Source organism: Podarcis liolepis, assembly GCF_965112155.1.
Source record: "Podarcis liolepis genome assembly, chromosome: 7".
Lineage (NCBI taxonomy): Eukaryota > Metazoa > Chordata > Lepidosauria > Squamata > Lacertidae > Podarcis > Podarcis liolepis.
In genome coordinates, this window is record NC_139561.1 from 49,203,846 (window position 1) to 49,223,965 (window position 20,120).

The 20,120-nt window shown below is 41.8% G+C and overlaps 1 protein-coding gene across 5 annotated transcripts in view; it reads left to right on the top strand.

Annotated features, from left to right (window-relative positions):
- Positions 1–20,120, top strand: part of CDH8 (cadherin 8) — a 236,167-nt gene that overhangs the window by 156,172 nt on the left and 59,875 nt on the right. For all 5 annotated transcript variants that reach the window (XM_083514956.1, XM_083514958.1, XM_083514957.1 and 2 more), the window contains 3 exons: positions 2,566–2,753; positions 7,050–7,303; positions 17,303–17,439. In XM_083514956.1, coding sequence (XP_083371082.1) covers positions 2,566–2,753; positions 7,050–7,303; positions 17,303–17,439 — 579 coding nt within the window. The remainder of the gene's footprint in view (positions 1–2,565; positions 2,754–7,049; positions 7,304–17,302; positions 17,440–20,120) is intronic.

Here is a 20,120-nt window from a genome sequence, read left to right on the forward strand (position 1 = left end):
GATAATGGACCCTCTTTTTTTTTTACATTTGTAAGCTGCGCATGCTAAACTCATTTTCCTAAAAAAAATATTCATTCTAAGCATACAAACTTTGTAATCATTCACAGGTTCATAGCTGACCATAATCTATGCAAATAGTTACCACAATTACGCTATAACATGACACCAACACATTCTGCCCCTGAAGGAGTAAAATGAAAATAAAAATGAAGACTACAGCTCCCATTGCCCCTATTTAAGACTCTCTGACTCATCAGGTATGCATGGATTTTGTCTGATTGGTTTCAGTGATAAGTAGTCCTGAAACTGATAATTTCACCTCTTAGCCATGGCTGAAACAAGTGAATTACCAAGAAGCATGCATAATTAGACTGTCTGTAGATGTGCTCAGGAGCCAGAGGTTAGCCATGCTTTGCTGGCTTCCAGATCATTACTAAAAGTCAGAGAGAGATGTCATTAGAATGAGCAATTTGATTCTTTCCCTAAGTAATGAGAAATCTGAGATGTAATGTAAAATACTCTGTTGGAACCCAATTTAAGCCAGTTAAGGGTGACTTCCTAGGATTTGAATTAGGAATGTGCAAAAACAACCCCAAGACATTTTTGCAAGCTTTATGAAAGCTCTATTAAAGGATGCTTCTGAAATTCCCCTCATGGAATTTTCCCCAAGATTTTAGCATCTCCTTACTTTTTATATTACTGAGTTTTTGAAACAAAAATGGAAAACATATAATTCTATTATTATGAACCAAAAGTGTAAAAGCACCCATATAACAACCAGCTAACTAGACGTTAAGCATAATTAAGGAAAAATTTTGATCAGAGAATATGTATTCTGAAAGACCACAATCAGATTCTAATTATAAAGCTGTACTGTTTATTTATTTATCATATTTCATGTAAGATTCATATCTTAGGAAACCTCTCAGAGTGCTACACTCACGCAGTTGGACACACACACAAACAATTTATATACATCTTTAAAGCAATTTCACATATAAAAACAATTTCAAATCCAGTATAGCTACAGACTAAACTTAAAATAGCAATCTGAAAGGTTTGTTGAAAAATAGGTATCTGCAGTAGGTGCAGAAAGTACAGTAAAGATGGTGCCCATCTGATATGTCACGGGAGGGAGTTCCAAAGTGTAAAACAGGTGTGGGATATCTTTGGCCCTCCAGATATTGCTAAACTACAACTCCCATAATCCTGGGCTATTGACCATGCTTGCTGCGGCTTATGACAGTTGTAGTTCAGTAACATCTGGAGGGCCAAAGGTTCCCCATACCTGCTCTAAAGACCATATTCTTCTTCTTATTATTATTATTCAGCTATACAGTTTCTCTGCTGACCTCTGTTTGCTAGCCACTTTAGTTATTCTGTTGATTATTGAATTTGTTGTATGCACTTAGTGATCTTTTATTACAATACCTTTTAGGGCACTGCTCTTCAGCCTTGGGTCTTCAGATGTGACAGGACTACATCTCCCATCATCCTTGACCATTGGGCTGGATGATGTGCATTCCACATGTATGGACCCAAGCTTGAACAACACTTTATTAGGGCCAAAGTATATATGAAGTGACATTACTCAATAGCAGGTGCAGTGTGTCCAGTAGAGTCTTGGTTCATGTGCTGGATAAATGGCATAATATATTATTATTTTACTATCTATCTTTGTATTGATATCAGAAACTTTTGAAATTTCTCCACTTCAGTGTGTATACAAACTAATTATTTAGATATGAACTGTGTTTTAGGGTTGGGTAAAAAGGGGTGAAGTGTTCAGTTTGTCATTTTTTGCTTTTCAATATATAACTTCCCCTCTTTTAAGAATATATGAAGTTAAATGCAATTAACGTGTAGGGTGCAGGTGTTTAAAAATGCAAATAGAGTTAGGTATGTCAGATTTTCTAATTATAGGATCACTGCAGGGAGGGAGGGAGAACTTAATTGGTTCCTGCACTGTTGTGGACCTGATTAAAAACCCTTCTCAGAAACAGCTATTAGCATTGGGAGGAAGCTCCAGAGCCCGACTCTAGGGCCATAAGAAGCTCTGCTTTTCCAATCAGGCAAAGACAGAAGACCTGTTTCTACCAGACCTGGCCAATCCAGAGGTATCATATTGTCTACAAAGCACAAAGACTAACATCTCACACCTTTATCTACCCTCCCTTGTCACTGAAGAAGACTAAGGCTTGGCCACCTATTGTCCACAGTAAATAGGCTAGATGACAACCTTTGGATTAAGCCCCGATATTCCTGGCATAGATAAACCATAGAAATGTACCAAACCCAGTAAAATGTTGTAAGAGAGTGTTACAGGAATGGACAGCAATCCCATAAATATACGTGTCAAATGCATAGGAACATAGAAATATGCCTTTTATTGAGTCAGGTCATTGATCTACTGAGATACTTACTGTCTACACTGACTGGCATTTGCTCTCCAGGATTTCAGATGGGCTTCTCTCCCAGAACAGGAGGAAAAGAGACTGTTGCCCAATTTAATATCCAATTATTTGTTTGTTTTTATTCACCTCTCTTCTTCTCTCTTTCTCCCAGGTTTGTATCATTTCTCAGTATTGGAAGACATTAGTATTGGTGAACCAATAGGAAGGGTGAAAGCAAATGACCTGGATATTGGTGAAAATGCTAAGTCATCCTATGACGTTATTGAAGGAGATGGAGTGGATATATTTGAAATCACTTCGGACTCCCAGACTCAAGAAGGCATTATTAGATTGAGAAAGGTAAATGGCAACTGAAAGACTGAGTTTGTGGATTTTGGCATTGAACAAATGAGTTCTAACATATTGTGCTGTGAAAGTATGGAAGGCATTGGTTAGGATGGAAGTATCCCATGTCCTGTTTCCCAGTACCTCATATATAGGAGCATAAGAAGTTGACTTATACCGAGTCAATCCATTGGTTCATCTAACTCAATACTATCTACACTGACTGGCAGGGGCTCTCTTGGATTTCATACTCTTACTATCAGAAGGTTCTTCCTAATGTTTATGCTATCCCACATGGTCTTTCAGATATCTGCAAGAAAGATAATAGTTTTCATTTCTTTTAACTGTTAACACTGCACGACCTCTGATCTGTATTCCTTCTCTTTCTCATCCTTATTCACCTTAGCTGGAGCACAGGTGGAAAAGAGCACAGGTGTAGCTTAGTGGCTAAATAATGTGGAGATTTTCAGAAGTCATTTTTTGCTCCACCATGCTCCATTGAAGGCCTCAGAAATGCTTCAGGCTTCCTTGGGCCAAAACATGCTTCTCTTATAAACACTATCTGGGTTGATACTGGGGGTGTGGGACCATTTTCAATCTAAGAGCTGCATTTCTTCATGGACAACCATTCAAGGGCTGCATTCCAGTAGTGAGTGAGGTCAGAGGCTAAAGGGGGCAGAGAAACAGATGTGACCCTTACTGCTGTACAATTGCCTAAACCACTGAGCCCTTGAGCTTGCCGATTGGAAGGTCGGCAGTTCGAATCCACATGACGGGGTGAGCTCCCGTTGCTCTGTGTCCCAGCTTCTGCCAACCTAGCAGTTCAAAAGCACAACAGTGTGAGTAAATAAGTAGGCACTGCTGTGGCAGGAAAGTAAACAGTGTTTCTGTGCACTCTGGATTACGTCATGGTGTTCCGTTGCGCCAGAAGCGGTTTAGTCATGCTGGCCACATGACACCAGAAGTTGTCTGTGGACAAACACTGGCTGCCTCGGACTGAAGCGCGATGAGCACCACACCCCATAGTCACCTTTGACTGGATTTAACCATCCAGCAGTCTTTTACCTTATCTTTACCTTACAATTGCCTACATTCTACCTTTGCCTAAGTCAGAAGTTTCTGTATGTACACACACACACGCGCGCGCACACACACACATATGCAGACATACTGTATATCTATATCCTCCCCAGAGGTAATCACGGTGCAAGCTCCTATTTTAACCAGGCAAAAGCACTCATGAAAGGGTCAGAGTGGAACCAGTAAGGGATGTGGCATGGGGAAATGGGTGTGGTCTTAGAGAGTCCTCATAGCCACATAGAGAGGTCTGAAGTGCCACAGTGCCATAGTCACCAGCTACCTCATGCCATACCATTTACATATTTGTCATTTGATTTTAATTTCAAAATAAAAATAGCAAACACACACACACAGAGAGAGAGAGAGAGAGAGAGAGAGAGAGAGAGAGAGCGCAGAACGGATTTTGAATTTGTTGTTCAGAGAACTAGGTTGACAAATGCTCTGGGCTAGTATCATTTTGCCAGCTGAATTTGAAATGGCTAAAATGATACAGGATGCGTGATTGGCAAATTGTGAATATGCTGATTTACAGCCACCTATTCATAGGTACAAAAGCTTAGTAATTTCTGAGTCGACAGAGAAGCGAGTGCTTGTCATGTTTACTAAAAATGGCAAAGTTCCATTAGAGCGAGATTCGTGTCTGGAAAAAATCAACACAATTTTTGAAAGTAAGAATATATATTTAAGCTTCCAGAGACTTCCTGAAAGAGTTCGGTGATTTCTATTTGTGCTCTTTGTATTTGCATTGCAGATTTCAGCGTCTGTGTCATTTTCTCTCCATCTCTTTGTTCCTTTCTATGGGACATTGTAATGCAAATTTACATATCTTTCCAAAGCCTGACAAATTTGCAACTTTGAAATTTTAATCATTGTGAAGCATCAGTAGGTTAGACTTTGAACCCACACGTGTAGATGCTCTTGAACTTTTACAGATATGATTCCTGGGTGATCATAAAGTTGGTGATTTAAGATCTTCTTTTTTTAAAAAAAACAAACCCTCATTTTATATAGTTTGGATTTTTTTGGGCGGGAGGACTTACCTGCCAGTTTTGCTTTTTTAATTTTTATTGAGTCTTTTCATACTGCATTGAAATAAAAAACAAACTAATCTAAACAAACATTAAAATATAGAAAAGAGACAGAAAAATACAAAGTCCCGTCTCACAAATAGAAAGGTCTCTCACAAAATCTTCTCTATTTGGCCCTTGACTATTCCCAGGTACACACCCTTTTTGCCCAGGCCATATCCCTCAACAGTCTTGCTCTGTGCCCTCCTTGAGTGTAATTTGCTTGGATGAAATGTGACCCTGAACTTTGATATTGACTCTTGCTTAAACCTCAAGGTTAAAGAGGGATGTGTGAGAAGTAACATTCATTGTACAGCACACCTTTGCCTCTAGCCCCACTCATTACTGGCATGTGGGCTCCAGAGGTTGCCTAGAAGCATGTGTGCCGCCATGCCACCTTGCCCTTGTGACATCAGCACACTGTGTGTGTGTGCAACATCAGCGCCACCCATGGTGTGTGCTAGTGATGCCAGCACACTGTAGGATAGGCACGCATGCCACAGTCATGCCATGGGGTGTGCTGACATCAAGTACACACGCCACAGGGCGTGCAGACACTCTGTAGTGTGCGTGCATGACACAGAGCATGTCCTGTGGTTTTGCACATGGCTGCCATAGAACTTTGAGGGGCCCAGCCCCTTCATTTAAAATAGGGGAGGTTGTCCCCTCCCCTACTTGGTGCCCCTGCCTAGAAGTGAATGAGGTCCCTGAGCTGAAAAAGTTTCTAATCCTTAGTTAGATTGAACAATACATCTCATTTCCAATTGAGCTTTCTCAATTGGAAAGTGAGCTTTATCTGACCACAACACTTTAGGTCTTCATTTTAAATATCTGGGATGGATGTTTCTTTTATTCTTGATGTGTGGGTTTTTTTTTAGTATTTGGAATGGTTGATGCTATTGTATTCACTTATTTTGTCATGGAATACTCAAGAGAGTATGTTACTATGAGAAGTGGCCTATCAATATTTCAAATCAAGTTGTGTTTGTGTCCTTTTGAATGCTTTTGGTAAAGGCCATAGTTCAGTGGTAGAGCACATATTTGCCATGTAGAAAGACCCAGAATCAGTCACCAACGTCTCTTGGTATAGCTGCGAAAAAACCTCATCTGAAATATTGGAGAGCCATTGCCAGTCAATGTAGACGTTACTATGCTAGATTGTCCAATGATTTGACTCATATAAACGTCCTGTGTCCCTGCGCATCTAAACTGAATGACTGTAACTCAGCAGGAGACACTGAGCTTCCCATTTTTGCCCTCTGTAAACATTGCTTGTGTGGAATTAAACCAGAAGCAAAATCAAATACAGATTGTAGGGAACATAGGTTTTACATGAACAAACCAGCCAAAATTTAAGGGAAAGCTGGTTGAATTCTAGGCTTGCAAATGCTCACATACTTCATGTGCGTCTCCATAGTAGAGAATAAAGGCACATGGCAGCTAGCTACTGAAAAACTTTCTTGATGGTTACCAGGTGCAAATTTTCTCATAAATTCAGCTTAACCCAGGGTTAGCCAACATCGTCCCCTCCACCAGTGTTCTTGGACTGCAACTCCCATCCAACCCAGTCAGCAGAACTATTAGCCAGAATGATGGGAGATGTAGTGTGATATCTAGAGGAGACCACACTGGCTATCCTTGGATTAATCTGTATGGCAATATTGCTATTTTCTCTTACGATTATACCTAAATTGTTCTCAGCACTGTCTTTCCACACCCTCCAATTCTGCATAGCTCCCCCCTCCTTTGCAAATATCAAAATATATAAGCTTGCATACTTTTTTCTTTGCTCCTTATCTCCAACAAGCAGAATACTGATTAGGTGTGTGATTAATATGCAATCCAGGCCATTGGCAGTAACATTATTATTTTTGGCTAAGCAGAATAGTGACTGCACTCATGGCAAGATAGTGTATGTATGTGTTTATTTGTGTGTGCTTAGTTTTATATTTTATAAAGCAGAAAAGGAACCACAAATGGGGGGGGGGGATACAGAGACATCAATACATGCCCAGGACATTTATAGCCCAGTTCAAAGGAAGCGGAAAGAGATTGCATTATAACTCAGTGATTAGGTTTTAAATGCATAACACTTCCATTCTTTTGCTAGTTCTTGCTGCTGTGGTCATTAGTAAAAGGCATTTGTCTTTGTCATTCTTAACAGCCGCTGGACTTTGAGACGAAAAGATCCTATACTCTGAAGGTAGAAGCAAGTAATGTGCATATTGATCCACGTTTCATCAGTGTGGGACCCTTCAAGGATACTGCAACAGTGAAAATTGTCATAGAGGATGCTGATGAACCTCCAATTTTTTCATCACCAAGTTACCTACTAGAAGTACATGAGAATGCTGCTATTAACTCTGTGATTGGCCAGGTGACTGCCCATGATCCTGATGTGTCTTCAAGCTCTATAAGGTACTGCTGCTTTAATGCCTCTTGTCTTTAGCTGAAATGAAACCTAGTGTACAAAGATAAGAGACACATCTGTTGCACAATCCATTTTTACCCCTGGTAATTCCCTCTTTTGCCTTGGGCCCCACCCCCTAATGGCATGTAGCCCTTGGAAGGTGGTCCTTGGGCTCAAAATGTTCCCCATCTCTGTCATACTTGGAGGTCAATTTTGGAGCCCTTTCTCTGGCTGTGATGCCACCCAGCAGGTTAGGAATATAGTGACCAGAGAAAGGGAATTCCTAATGGTGTGTCATCTATGGAACAACCTCCCCAAGGAGGGCCTGCATGACAACTAGTCTTATGACTTTACTGCTCCAGGATAAGCCTTTTTAAAATACCTTGAAATGTGTATTAGTATTAGTATTAGTATTAGTAGCAGTTTTCATTCCTCTCTCCCTTGATTTCTGAACTTGGCTGCTTCTGCCTTCTTTTGTTAAACTGAACAGCAGTTTTAATATGGCTTTGACATGATGGCTTCTATTTTTTTTTTTTTAATTTTTTGTTGTAAGCTAACCTGAGAGTCATAACATCAGACAAAGAAGGAAAGGAAAGAAAGCACAATGGAATCAGTGCTGTTTCCACATTTGGGAGAGCAGCCTTGCTGTCTGTCTGGCTCCCTTCAATCACCACAACCAGCCAGAGGGATAGAGGAGCCAGGTTAGGTAGATGGGAGATTGATGAAAACCAAGTGCCAATATTTCTGTTAGTGGAAACCCTTTCTAGTAAAGCAAAGTCACCAGTGGATACATCCCTAGGTCAGTGTTTCCCAACCTTTTTTGGGCAAAGGCACACTTGTTTCATGAAAAAAATCTCGAGGCACACCACCATTACAGCCCCGTGACGTCAGCGCGCAGCGTCACGCCGGGAGGGACGCACGAAAGTGTAAGTTTCAATTTTTTCCCCTCCCCCTTGCCTTCCTTCTGTGCCAACCGCCAAAAAGCCAAGACTTTAGGGCAGCAGGTTGACATGGAAGAAGCTCCTACCTAAGGACAGGTGCGACGGCCGTGTCCTCTTCTGCCACACTTGGCAGCCCTGCCTCACGGTCGTGACTCCCACCCTGATTTCTCCCCGCAGGTCGAGCGGCACAGGCAGCCCAATGTGTCCAGCCCAGACACAAGCCCCGCTTCCCCACTCTAGATCCTGAATGCGACCAAGTGCTCTGGACTCCCGAGCAGGGTGGGAAAGAGGACTCGCATCTGGTAGCCTCCGGGCTCCTCGCCTGCTCGAGCGATGGCATTGCAGGCAAGCTGCCGGCCGTCGCCATCGCCGCCCCCTCATGCGAGTGGACCTGCCCGGAGTGGTGGGCCGGGGGAGGCTCGCTCTCTGTGGGGATGTGGCCCGCACGCGCGGCCCCGCTTCCTCCTGCCCAGGGCTGAGCTCCTTACCCGCGATCTCGGTCTCGTGCACGCGGATCCCACTTATTCCGAAGCTCGCGCCACTAGCCGGGGCTCTCACACCGTGCCAGGGCGAGGCGGCGCGGCCCACTGACGTCATCGCGGCTCGCCGCCGCCCTCGACTTCCCTGTTCCCTCCCCTCCCTCGGGTCGCCGTGGTTACCGAGGACTGCAAGCTGCTCGGGCGAGCGTGGGGCATTAAGTGGGAGAAGGAAAATTAAAATTAAAACTCGCCTGAAGGCCGCCTCTCTGGATATGAAGCTATCTTTCGAATTTTTTAATTTTTCCCGCGGCACACCAGGCAACATCTCGCGGCACACTAGTGTGCCGCGGAACAGTGGTTGGGAAACACTGCCCTAGGTATTTGTACATATGATTCTCACTATACCAATTCACCACCAGGGGCCTCTAGCTGGGAGTAGTGAGTCATACCTCTTCTGGTGGGATTTTGTACTCATTTAATTGGTTCATATATTCATTTGTGCTCTCCATAGGAATATGATGCATCTTGCATTATGTCTTGCATTGCTTGATCTCATCAGCTCAATTTATGACTCTCCTCCTCTCTCTCTTGCGCTCCCTCCCCCTACTGCCGTGCATATATATCAACCTAGTTAGCTGCACATTTCATGCACCTGATGAAGTAGGATCTGGCCCATGAGTGTGTTAGTCTTTAAGGTGCCTGGGGTGTTTTTTATTTGAAAAATAAACATCCAAGTGATTAGAAATATGAGAGAAAATCCATCAGCCTTAGGCATTTCCTAATTTTTAATTGCAGTTGGAAAATGCTAAGCTTCTCTCTGCCTCATGAGTACAGTTCCTTCACCAAAATTCTTTGAAGCTGCCATCTGTGCAACAGGATTATGCAATGCTGTTGGTGATCAGATAATAAGAAAGTGATTATGTCAAATGAAGGGGCAGAAAATCTTGACTAGTGATAGAAAATAGTTCTCATTGGATCAATATATGTCTCTGACTGATGCAAACTTCTTAAGTTCTGCAGAATTTGTCAGTAGGTAAGCTATTCTATGGTACTATTTGACATGTAGTTTTTTGTTTTGTTTTTTAAAAGAAAATCTTAGATACTCAAAATTTAAATCCTTGACCTGTCTTATAATTTTTGAAGTCAAGTGCCCATGTGGATTACAGGTGATATGCACACTGATTCAGCTATTCTGACTTTCCTAAACCCACACGCCTTTTTAATAAGAGGAACACCAACAGAAAAAAGCACTGACTGGCCTCTTAAGTTAAATAGATAAATCAAGTGGAAAGGGATAGGCTTCCCCAAACTTGGGTCCCCAGATGTTATTGCCCTACAAGTTCCATCAGCCCCAACCAACACTGTCAATTGTCAGGGAAGAAGGAAGTTGGGAATTGTTGTACAACAACATATGGGGACCCAGTATTGGGAATGACTGCTCTCAGTGCTCCCCCCCCCCCAAGGGAAAAAACAATGCCACTACTCAACTCACTACTCAAGTTGTTACAGTAAGTGCCACACTTTTAACATTTGAATGTGCTGGTACTGTTAATCCTTGAATACCCCCAGAAAAAAGCACTGACTGCTTTAGGTTGCCTCAGAATTCACCCAAAGTAAAACTGGAAACAAATTTAGAGGTTTCTGGATAGGTGAAATAGGCAACAAATTCTAAAGCATGGGTAGGCAAACTAAGGCCTGGGGGCTGGATTCGGCCCAATCGCCTTCTAAATCCGGCCCACAGATGGTCCAGGAATCAATGTGTTTTTACATGAGTAGAATGTGTCCTTTTATTTAAAATGCATCTCTGGGTTATTTGTGGGGCATAGAAATTCGTTCATTCCCCCCCCCCCTTCAAAATATAGTCTCGCCCCCCACAAGGTCTGAGGGACAATGGACCGGCCCCCTGCTGAAAAGGTTTGCTGACCCCTGTTCTATAGGAAGCAAATAACTAATCTGCATAAGACTTTTTTCAGGTCACACCATGCATTCCTAGGTTACTATTGTGTAACACAGCACTTTGAATGTTTATTTAGAAATAAGTTCCACTGGGCAGAATGGGGCTTATCACCAGGCAACTGTCCAGGTTTTCCCTAAAGTGACTTTTTAAAAACAAATGTATTGATCAAGAAAAATGCTCGCTGAATCAAGTGTGGTGAAATGACCAGATTTATACCTGGGGAACTAGGGTTCAAATCCTTACTCAACCTAGAAGCTCATTTGGTGAACTTGGGCCAATCATTAACTCTCAGCCTAACCTAATCACATGGAGAAGGGGAGATCCATGTGACCACTTTAAGCTCATTAGAGGAAAGGCAAGATAGAAATGCAATGATAAATAAAAATAAATGCAAGTTTCCTGCTTTATCATGGCAGGGGACTATGAGGTATTTCTGACCAATGAGAATTCAGTTAATTAAGTTAATTCAGTTACTAGTGGAAGGTATCTTATTTGTTACTTTTGTAAAATTGATTAATAACTAAATCAGGGAGTCTGCTTGCATTACATATTGGGAGGGTTTCAGAGACTTAATCAGTCCTTTGCACTTACATTATCCAGCGACTCATTATGCAAGTTGTCTCTTATGGTGAAATTCCCTGTACAGCAGCTACTATGGAGAGGATATTTAGTGTTAACTCCCTGATGGGAGGACGATTCACTGCTTTCTCTGATTCTCGTGCAATAGAACTACATTCAGAGCAAAACCAAAGAAATATACTTTGTTCTAGGACATGTGCAGAATCATGCTGCTCATTAGCAAGTATTCCAAAGTCCGTTTTGGGGATCCCTTTTGGCTAATTTAATTGCTATACAATCCTAGTTCAATGTTGTTATTTTACAATAACTGGGTTATTTTCTAACAGATGTTAAGAAGTGAGGCAGAATGAGGATGCTATAACTGGGTAAAAGAGCTGAAGAACTAGGCTCAGGAAAGCATAAGGAAAGTTGCCAGGGGGCCATCAAACAGACTGTAGGTATCATACCAAAAGGAGATTCAGGGAAGGTTAGGGTAAGGCAGGGATGAGAAACCTCAGGTCCAGTGTCCAAATATGGTCATCTAATCCTCTTTGTCTGACTCTTGGGACAGTCCCCATGCCACGCCCAACAACACCCCCTCTCCCCTGATCCATCCCTCCCCTGGCCCTGATTCACCTCCTCCTTGAATGGTGTTGCCTGACTGAAATGTGTCCTTGAACTCTGATAATCCCTTTTGCTTGCATGGCTGGAGGATAGTGAAGGGTATGTGAGCGTGTGCAAAACTAGCCTACTGTACATCAGTAAAATTGATACTCATTGTTCTGCCCACTCTTGCCGCTGGACAATCTCACTAGGGACAAGTGGCCCCGGAAGGTTGTCCAGAAGGGAATGAGACCAAGGATATCCATCTCTAGCATTTCATCTTCTTCTTTTTCTCTTCTTGATAATATATGAATGCAATTTCTTTGCTCATTAATTGATGGAGAATGGTGGGGTTTTGGGGAGGAGAGGGCGGCACAGGAAATTATTTTGGCACTGAAATATATTGGAATGTGCAAACATCAAATTTCTCAAACATCATAAAGTGTTATTTTCTGACCAAAGAGCTCATTCCAGAGGTATTAAATTTGAATGAGTCTCTCCCTCTGTACTTCCTCTGCATCTTTTGTTCTACCTATGAATCCAGAATCTATCAGGTCTTGAGTGAAATCCTTTCTCCTTTAACACCTTTCTTCCCACTGAATGCAAAGAAAAAACATGTGTTTCTGCACGCACGCACACATACACACACGCACACACAACCCTCAAGGATATTTCATCTCTAGCAAAAGCAAATCATTTTCTTAATTCATAGCATGCCCTAAAATTGTGTGTGTGTGTGTGTGTGTGTGTGTGTGTGTACAACCACCCACCCACCCAGATATGCCTTCCTGACATGCAGCTGTTTATCTCAGTCACCTAGTAACATGCCCTCTCTGCTTGGCATTGCTGAGATACAGTGATTTATGGCATCAATATTATGAATCACATCTCAGCAGGGGAAAGCAAAAAAGGTGGCTGTGTGGGTTTTGCAAAGCCAAATGCTGTTGTAAAGTGTTCATTTTCATTGGTGCAAAACAGAAAGTCTTTCATGGAAGCAACTACAGCCATAGGGAAGGAACACTGCATTTGAATCTGCATTGGCATCTTAAGGTAAAGAAATGTATGATCACACCACCAATTTTCTCCCACACTCAGCCCCGAAAGCTAACAGCAAAGTCCCAATAAACTGTGGCGTTACTAAGGCAGTTTTGAAGGTTATTATTTACCTAGATACTCTCTTTCCGCTCCCCCCAGTTTTCCTTACAGAAATGTACTTTTATGTATTGCTTACTTGTGTGACAGTGTGCCCTCATTAAAAAGAGCTATAATATCATTATAAAGACAAGGTAGCTACAAACATTGTGCATGATATATATTAACTTAAAGTCAGGAGGGGGCTTTGCTTCCTTGGAAACTTGTAAACCTGTTTCAGTTGTGTTGAGAAATTGTTATACTCTTTAATGCATTTTGATTTTGTAAATAGCTTGTTGAAAGTCAATACGGAAACATGCACAAATCCCCTGTTTTTTCTCTCCCTATAGCTACAGAGATTGTAAATAGAATTACATCAAGGGAGGCATTTATTTATTTGGCTAAATAAAATCAATACATAGTATGACTTTTGCTTGCACATATGAATCAAGATTCGCAACTTCTTTTTCTTCTTCTTTTTCAAAAAGTGGAATTATTGCATATCCAGTGTGCAATTTAACATATATATGCATGCTTCAATATCCCAGCAGTGGATTGGTGTATAACAGATGAGTTGAAAATCTGGCTAGTGAACAAGCCTGATTCTATTTCTCTGATAAATTTGTCTTAGTTAATGTGTATTTTGTACACTTCATTTTTTTAAATGATTCTTTAGCAACCATATTTTCATTCCTACCACTTTACATTTCTTTCCACCACCTCCATTTGTATGTCCCCCTTTTCCCAAAGCATTCACTGCAATATACTTGGGGATGTCCTGTGAGGTTAGGCTAAGAGATGGTGAGCTTGGAAAGTTCATTTAAAAAGAACATGCCCAAAAAAGAACTAATTGCAGTTCACACCCATCCATTTACAAAACAAACTAATTCAGTTCTCGATTCGATTCAAGTTCAGCCAAGCAGCAATTTTGCTACAAGCTGCTGTGCTGAAGGGAAACATGCTTTATAAGACTTTAAAAGCAAATAGAGATACAGAGGGAAATAGGGTTTTACACAACAGGAGAGGTTTGAATAAAGCAGAGATGGAAAGAAACTGAGAGGGGAAAGTGCTGATTTTAAACAATGACAGAGGTTTCAGTAGAGTGAGCAGGGGGCTGGACGGGGAGAGTGGCAGTTTAAAACAAGGTTTGAGCACAGTGAGAAGGGAGTTGGGAAAGAAATTCTGTGCTTGCTCTTTGGTGTTAGCTTCCACAGTGGTGCCCCGCAAGACGAAAGAGTTTTCCGTTTTTTGAGTCGTTCCGCAAGACGAATTTCCCTATGGGCTTGCTTCGCAAGACGAAATGTCTTGCGAGTTCTTGCGAGTTTGTTTCCTTTTTCTTAAAGCCGCTAAGCCGTTAATAGCCGCTAAGCCGCTAATAGCCGCTAAGCCGCTAATAGCCACTGAGCTGCTAATAATCGTGCTTCGCAAGACGAAAAAACTGCAAGACGAAGAGACTCGCAGAATGGATTAATTTCGTCTTGCGAGGCACCACTGTATTCTGTATCCATTGCTGCTAATTCTCCTTGTTAAAACTGGTTTTAACAGCAACACAGTAACCCCTCAGTGTCCCTGCCTATTCAAACCTCTGACATTGTTTGAGTACAGTGAGAAGGGAGGAGCACTGAAAAAATTAAGACTGCTTTAAACTTCTCCCTCTTCCATTCTTCAGCTGCCTCATTTGTGAGATATAAAGGATGCAGAGCCCTTAAATAGCCCATAGTACCTTCTCACAATCATGTATTTCACTTCTGGTACCATGTACAGTCATACCTTGGATTACAGACGCTTCAGGTTGCGTGTTCTTCGGTTGAGCACCGCGCCGAACCCGGAAGTACCAGAACAGATTACTTCGGGGTTTCAGCACTTGTGCATACGCAGAAGTGCTAAATTGCGCTTTGTGCATGCACAGAAGCACCAAATCACAACCCACGCGTGCACGGACACGGCACTGCATGTTGCAAACACTGCGGGTTGTGAACGTGCCTCCTGCATGGATCACGTTCGCAACCTGAGCATCCACTGTATTGTCTTCAATACAAAGTTCTAGAGTTAGTGTAGTAATTTAGAAGACAGGGTTTATTAACAAGCAAACACCCATATATGTATGACATTCATCAAATGGACTTAATGTTCTCTAACTGAGCAAGCTAACTGACAGTCTGAAGAAAAGGAGGGGATGGTGGCTTCATAATTGAGCAAAATGTGAAAAAGGTGTTTAGTAGCTGCAAGGTGTGGGAGGAGGAAGATGCAGGAGGTTTCCATGTGGGTGGTTTGTTTGTAACAATGGTTGTACAAAAGCAGGAGGAGGAGGATGCATGAACATGGGGGTGAATGTGAAAATGGGTGCAAAGCAGGGCTGCAGAATAGAAGAGAAATGGCTTTATAAAGGGGTTTGGGAAGGTAAAAAATAAACTTAGTAGTTGCACAGGGTTCTTCTTCTTTGGCGATCACTCATAGCCAAGTAAGATTGTCTTCTATAAACACGGTTTTAACAATGAGTCCATAAGTGACTGTGGAGACCAATTCTGGATCCACACGTCCTTCCACAGTGGGGACATTGCTTTCTGGGCAGGTAAAGGGCTAGGGACTTAATGTGGGGGGGGGGGTGGCAGATGAGTTTGCATACTGTGTATGCAACTCCCAGTCAATGTATATTTTTTCTCAAAAGATGTACAGTGGTACCTCGGGGTAAGTACTTAATTCGTTCCGGAGGCCCGTACTTAACCTGAAACTGTTCTTAACCTGAAGCACCACTTTAGCTAATGGGGCCTCCTGCTGCTGCTGTGCTGCTGGAGCACGATTTCTGTTCTCATCCTGAAGCAAAGTTCTTAACCTGAAGCACTATTTCTGGGTTAGCAGAATCTGTAACCTGAAGCGTATGTAACCTGAGGTACCACTGTATTCTCAAAATATGGAACATTCAGAAAGGGTGAAAATGTATTTTTGTTTGTTTTTTATTTATTAAGTTTATTTCCAATTCACTTGCCAGTTTCTCTGCGATGTTCAGATCAGGTTGACCTCCGTGGCAGAGTATCTGTTTTTCATGCAGAAGGACCCAGATTCAATCCCTGGTGTCTCCAGGTAGGGCTGAAACCCTGCCTGAAACCCTGGAAAGCCTCTGTTAGTCAGAAAAGGCAATAGTGTACTAGGTGAAGCAATGGTCTGGTTTGGCATAAGGCACCTTCCTGTGTTCTTAGCAGATTTATCTGAGTTGCTCAAGCATCGTCATCACCATCTCACTTCTCAATATGACATAATATATCTAACCCAGTTTGATGCTTCCTAGTAATTCATCCCTGCATGCTGAGGCAGAAAGCTGAAGAGATGCAAAATAGTTGTGGTGTGATGTTGTGCAATGCCATGCTTTGGAACAACAGTCATTATAGTCCCTTATATAAATTCTCCACTAGGATTTAGTGAAGCCCCTCAAAGCTGTGACTGCTGTACCATATCAGTACTTTCAATCTCACTCTCTTTCTCTCATTGTGCGTGACCCACCAGAAATTGTAAGGCTTAATTTTCCAGTTTGGTTTCTTTTACAAGTAATGCATTAATAAAACAACTATATGAAAATGGACCAACATAAAAGCTTTCCTGGAGATCTTGCAGGGAGTTCTAAATCACCATTTTGTTTAATGCACTGTTGGAACAATTTACTGCAGCTCTTTCTTGTTAGTCAAGCTGGCTTCTGTGTTAAAGCTGCATAATGTACCTGCACATTCTCATTTGCAAGCTCTGCTTAGCTGTCAGATCAAAGTTGTTTTGTTAGAAACCAATGATGTCAATCCATAAAGCAGCCAATCTTTCTGGTTTTTTGGAAGCGTTTTACCAGTAAAGGGTTGTTAACCAGCTATTGTCCACAGAGTTATGCTGAAACATAAGCAGGTGACGTATTCACTTAATTAATCAGAAGTGGTGTTTGTTGGGATAAGAACATTAGTTGCATCTTGTAAAAACAGGAGCCCTGCCTGCTTAATGTATTGACAGAATTATCAGCAGTTGCTATGAAATACAGCACAGGTTGTCCAATAAATGTGATGGATCATCTAATTAACTCTTGATTCGCAGTAGCTTTTAAAAGATGCTACCTACTGATCTCGATGACAGCTTCTAACCTTCGTCCTGAGAGGATGCAGCTAATTACTCCTTGGGCTATAATTCTGTTTCTTGATTCTCAGCCCATCATTTTTTGTCTTATAAATTATAACACGATTGAGCTCCACAAATCCACTGGGGCTATAAAGCTGCTCTTTGCGATGGATTGCTTAGATTTTGTTACAATGCATTTAGGCCAAACAAATGTCTTTTAAGTAAATTTCAAGGATGTCCATTTTGTAGGTTTTCCATTGATCGAAACACTGACCTTGAGAGGCAGTTCAACATTAATACGCAGGATGGAAGGATAACACTCGCAACTCCACTGGACAGAGAAACCAGCACATGGCACAACATAACCATTGTGGCAACTGAAGACAGTAAGTGATTGCCCCTTAGTACTTGGGTTTGTTTGTTTTACTTTTATTGGCTTATGATAAATGTTTCATTAAAAAGCCTTCATGTGCCACTTGGCAAGGACAACTGTCTACTGTGCTTCCTATGCTTGCATTATTGTATATATTATATATGTAAATGTAGATAGATGTAGTTTGCAGCCCTTACTTGATGCTGCATGGGTATTCCTTAAAAATATTGCATTTTGAGATTTCCAATGCTATTCCATTTCTTGCTGACTGAGATTTGTTTTGGTGGTGTAGGTATCCAGAGCTAGATGTTTTATGGCCTCCTGTGCAGTGATGCCCTGATATGTGAAATGCAGCAGGGGTGAGAAACCTCTGGCCTACGTTGGTCCATTAGGGTTTCCAATATAACCCAGAAGCCATTTCCCCCCCCCCTACCCCAGCCACCTGCCGCTATTATATGCATATCAGGCGTGAGGCAGGAAGAGACATGGATGACAATACACAATCACAAGCCTCAAAGTGTGCTGCTGATATTGCTTGGGCCAGGAAAAACAGGCAAAGACACGGGCACTTTAAAGCAGCATGCATGGCTCCTTTCAAGCCCTGCATAGTGCTTTAAAGTCCCAGCTTCAGGACGTCAAAGCACCCAATCAGCTGGTGTCATTGTGACATCAGCTAACTGGCGGGTTTCCCATAATCATACCCATGAGGCTATGATCAGATAAGGATGTGGCCTCTGCAGCCAAAAGATTTTCCCATTACTGCTTTACAGGTGTGACTGGCACTGAAGTTGATATCATGCTGGCACTAGCTTAAAAGTTATTTATTTACCCACACTTTTTAAGTTTTGTACTTTGATTAGAGTTTAGCCTGCTCTTTTGTTTTTAGATGCTTTTGGGGCAATTGATGGTGTATTTAAGTACGCATTGTTGTCTGTTTTATGATTTGGTTGTTTTGATTTCCTGTTCAGTATTCCATCCTGATATCTATGTTGATGAAGAGCAGGTTATAAATATTTTAAATAAATAAAGATACACATTTCACTTATTTCCCCTGTGAATAAATGAGCATTTTATGCATGGATGATTTTACCCATCCCCATCTCAGATACAATACAGAACTTAACAGTCTGCAGGAGACATATTGCCAGGAATCCTTCTCTTGGTAGATGCTGAGTTCTTGGCTTCTTCTTTTCTTTCTTTTTTTTGTTTGAAGAAAGCATTGCAGCCCTTGCTTTTCTGCCTGTTTTTCACATGTTTTGCCAAGCCAACACATGGATTATGTGGATCAAGAAATAGTGCTGGCAAAGCATTATAGGTAGTCATGGCACCAAATTCCACCATTTTTGTTTGGGAATATGAGTTATGCATGTCAGGAATGCTGGCAATTCTAAGTAGTGATGACACCAGCTTCTCAAATTCCTGGTTTAGGGATAGGATTCTCAGTGACTGCTAACACTCAGTTGAAATATGAGGCAAGCACTATGGCCTGAGAATTCATGTCCTCACTTCATGTCTCCATACACCTGCTTTCAAAACATGTATCCCAACTTCCCAGCATCTGCTTGAGCAGTCTGGTGTTGCATAGAAGGACCTGGCATACCGCTACAGCTGTGAGCGAGACATCAAATAGGGTGGAGGGAGAAGCAGATAAAGTATACCCCTCTCTTCCTTTCTCCTTTTCACAGCCCCGAATAGAGCAGCAGCAAGAGGAAGATGAGTGGAGGGAAGGGATTGAGGGGCAGACAGTAGGGCAGTTGTAAGGAAAGGAGCTGCGAGACTCATAAGGGCAGCTGGAGGAAACAACTGGTCCTTGTCATGCTCTTAATGGCATCATCAAGACATGATGGGGTCCAGCTGATTTGTAATTGGACTTGGGGATAAACTAATGCATTTTCACAAGTCTGGAGAAAAATATTTCAGCTTTATCAACCCACTTAATGAGTCCTATTGAGAGTTTGCTCTACTGCAAATTGTAGAATACTGATGAACAAAGAATGTGAAATATCATACTTATAGTTTACCATTGGTTCAACAGCCATTCACAAAATGAGAGGAATTTAGAAGGTTGTCAGAAAACACCTGCACTGAAAAGCATCTAGATCAGAGAGCTGTTATATTTGGATTCTGCTTGTGGGCTTCCCATAGGCATCTGGTTAGCCAGTGTAAGAACAGAATGCATGACTACATGGGCCTTTGATCTGACCCAGTAGAGCTTTTCTGTTGTTCTTATCTAACCCGAAGTAAAACAAATGAACAAAAATTGCAAACAAACAAACAAACAAAGAAATCATGTTCCATTTCACTTAGCTAATCCCCAGGCATCTTATTGAGATATGCTATACTTGCAACTGATTTTTCCTCATTAATTGTCATATTAAATCCTATTAATTCAGATTTTACTGTGAAATCAGAGAATGCTGTGATTTCTCTAGGCCAGGCTTCCTCAACCTCGGCCCTCCAGATGTTTTTGGCCAACAATTCCATGATCCCTAGCTAGCAGGACCAGCGGTCAGGGATAATGGAAATTGTAGTCTCAAAACATCTGGAGGGCCGAGGTTGAGGAAGCCTGCTCTAGACATTCCATGTAAAGATGAGTTTTGGTTTGATATAGGGAGAGCTATATCATCATCATAATACAAAATTGTTGTATAATGTCCAATACAGTACATCCTTCTATTCCAATTGAAGACTGTC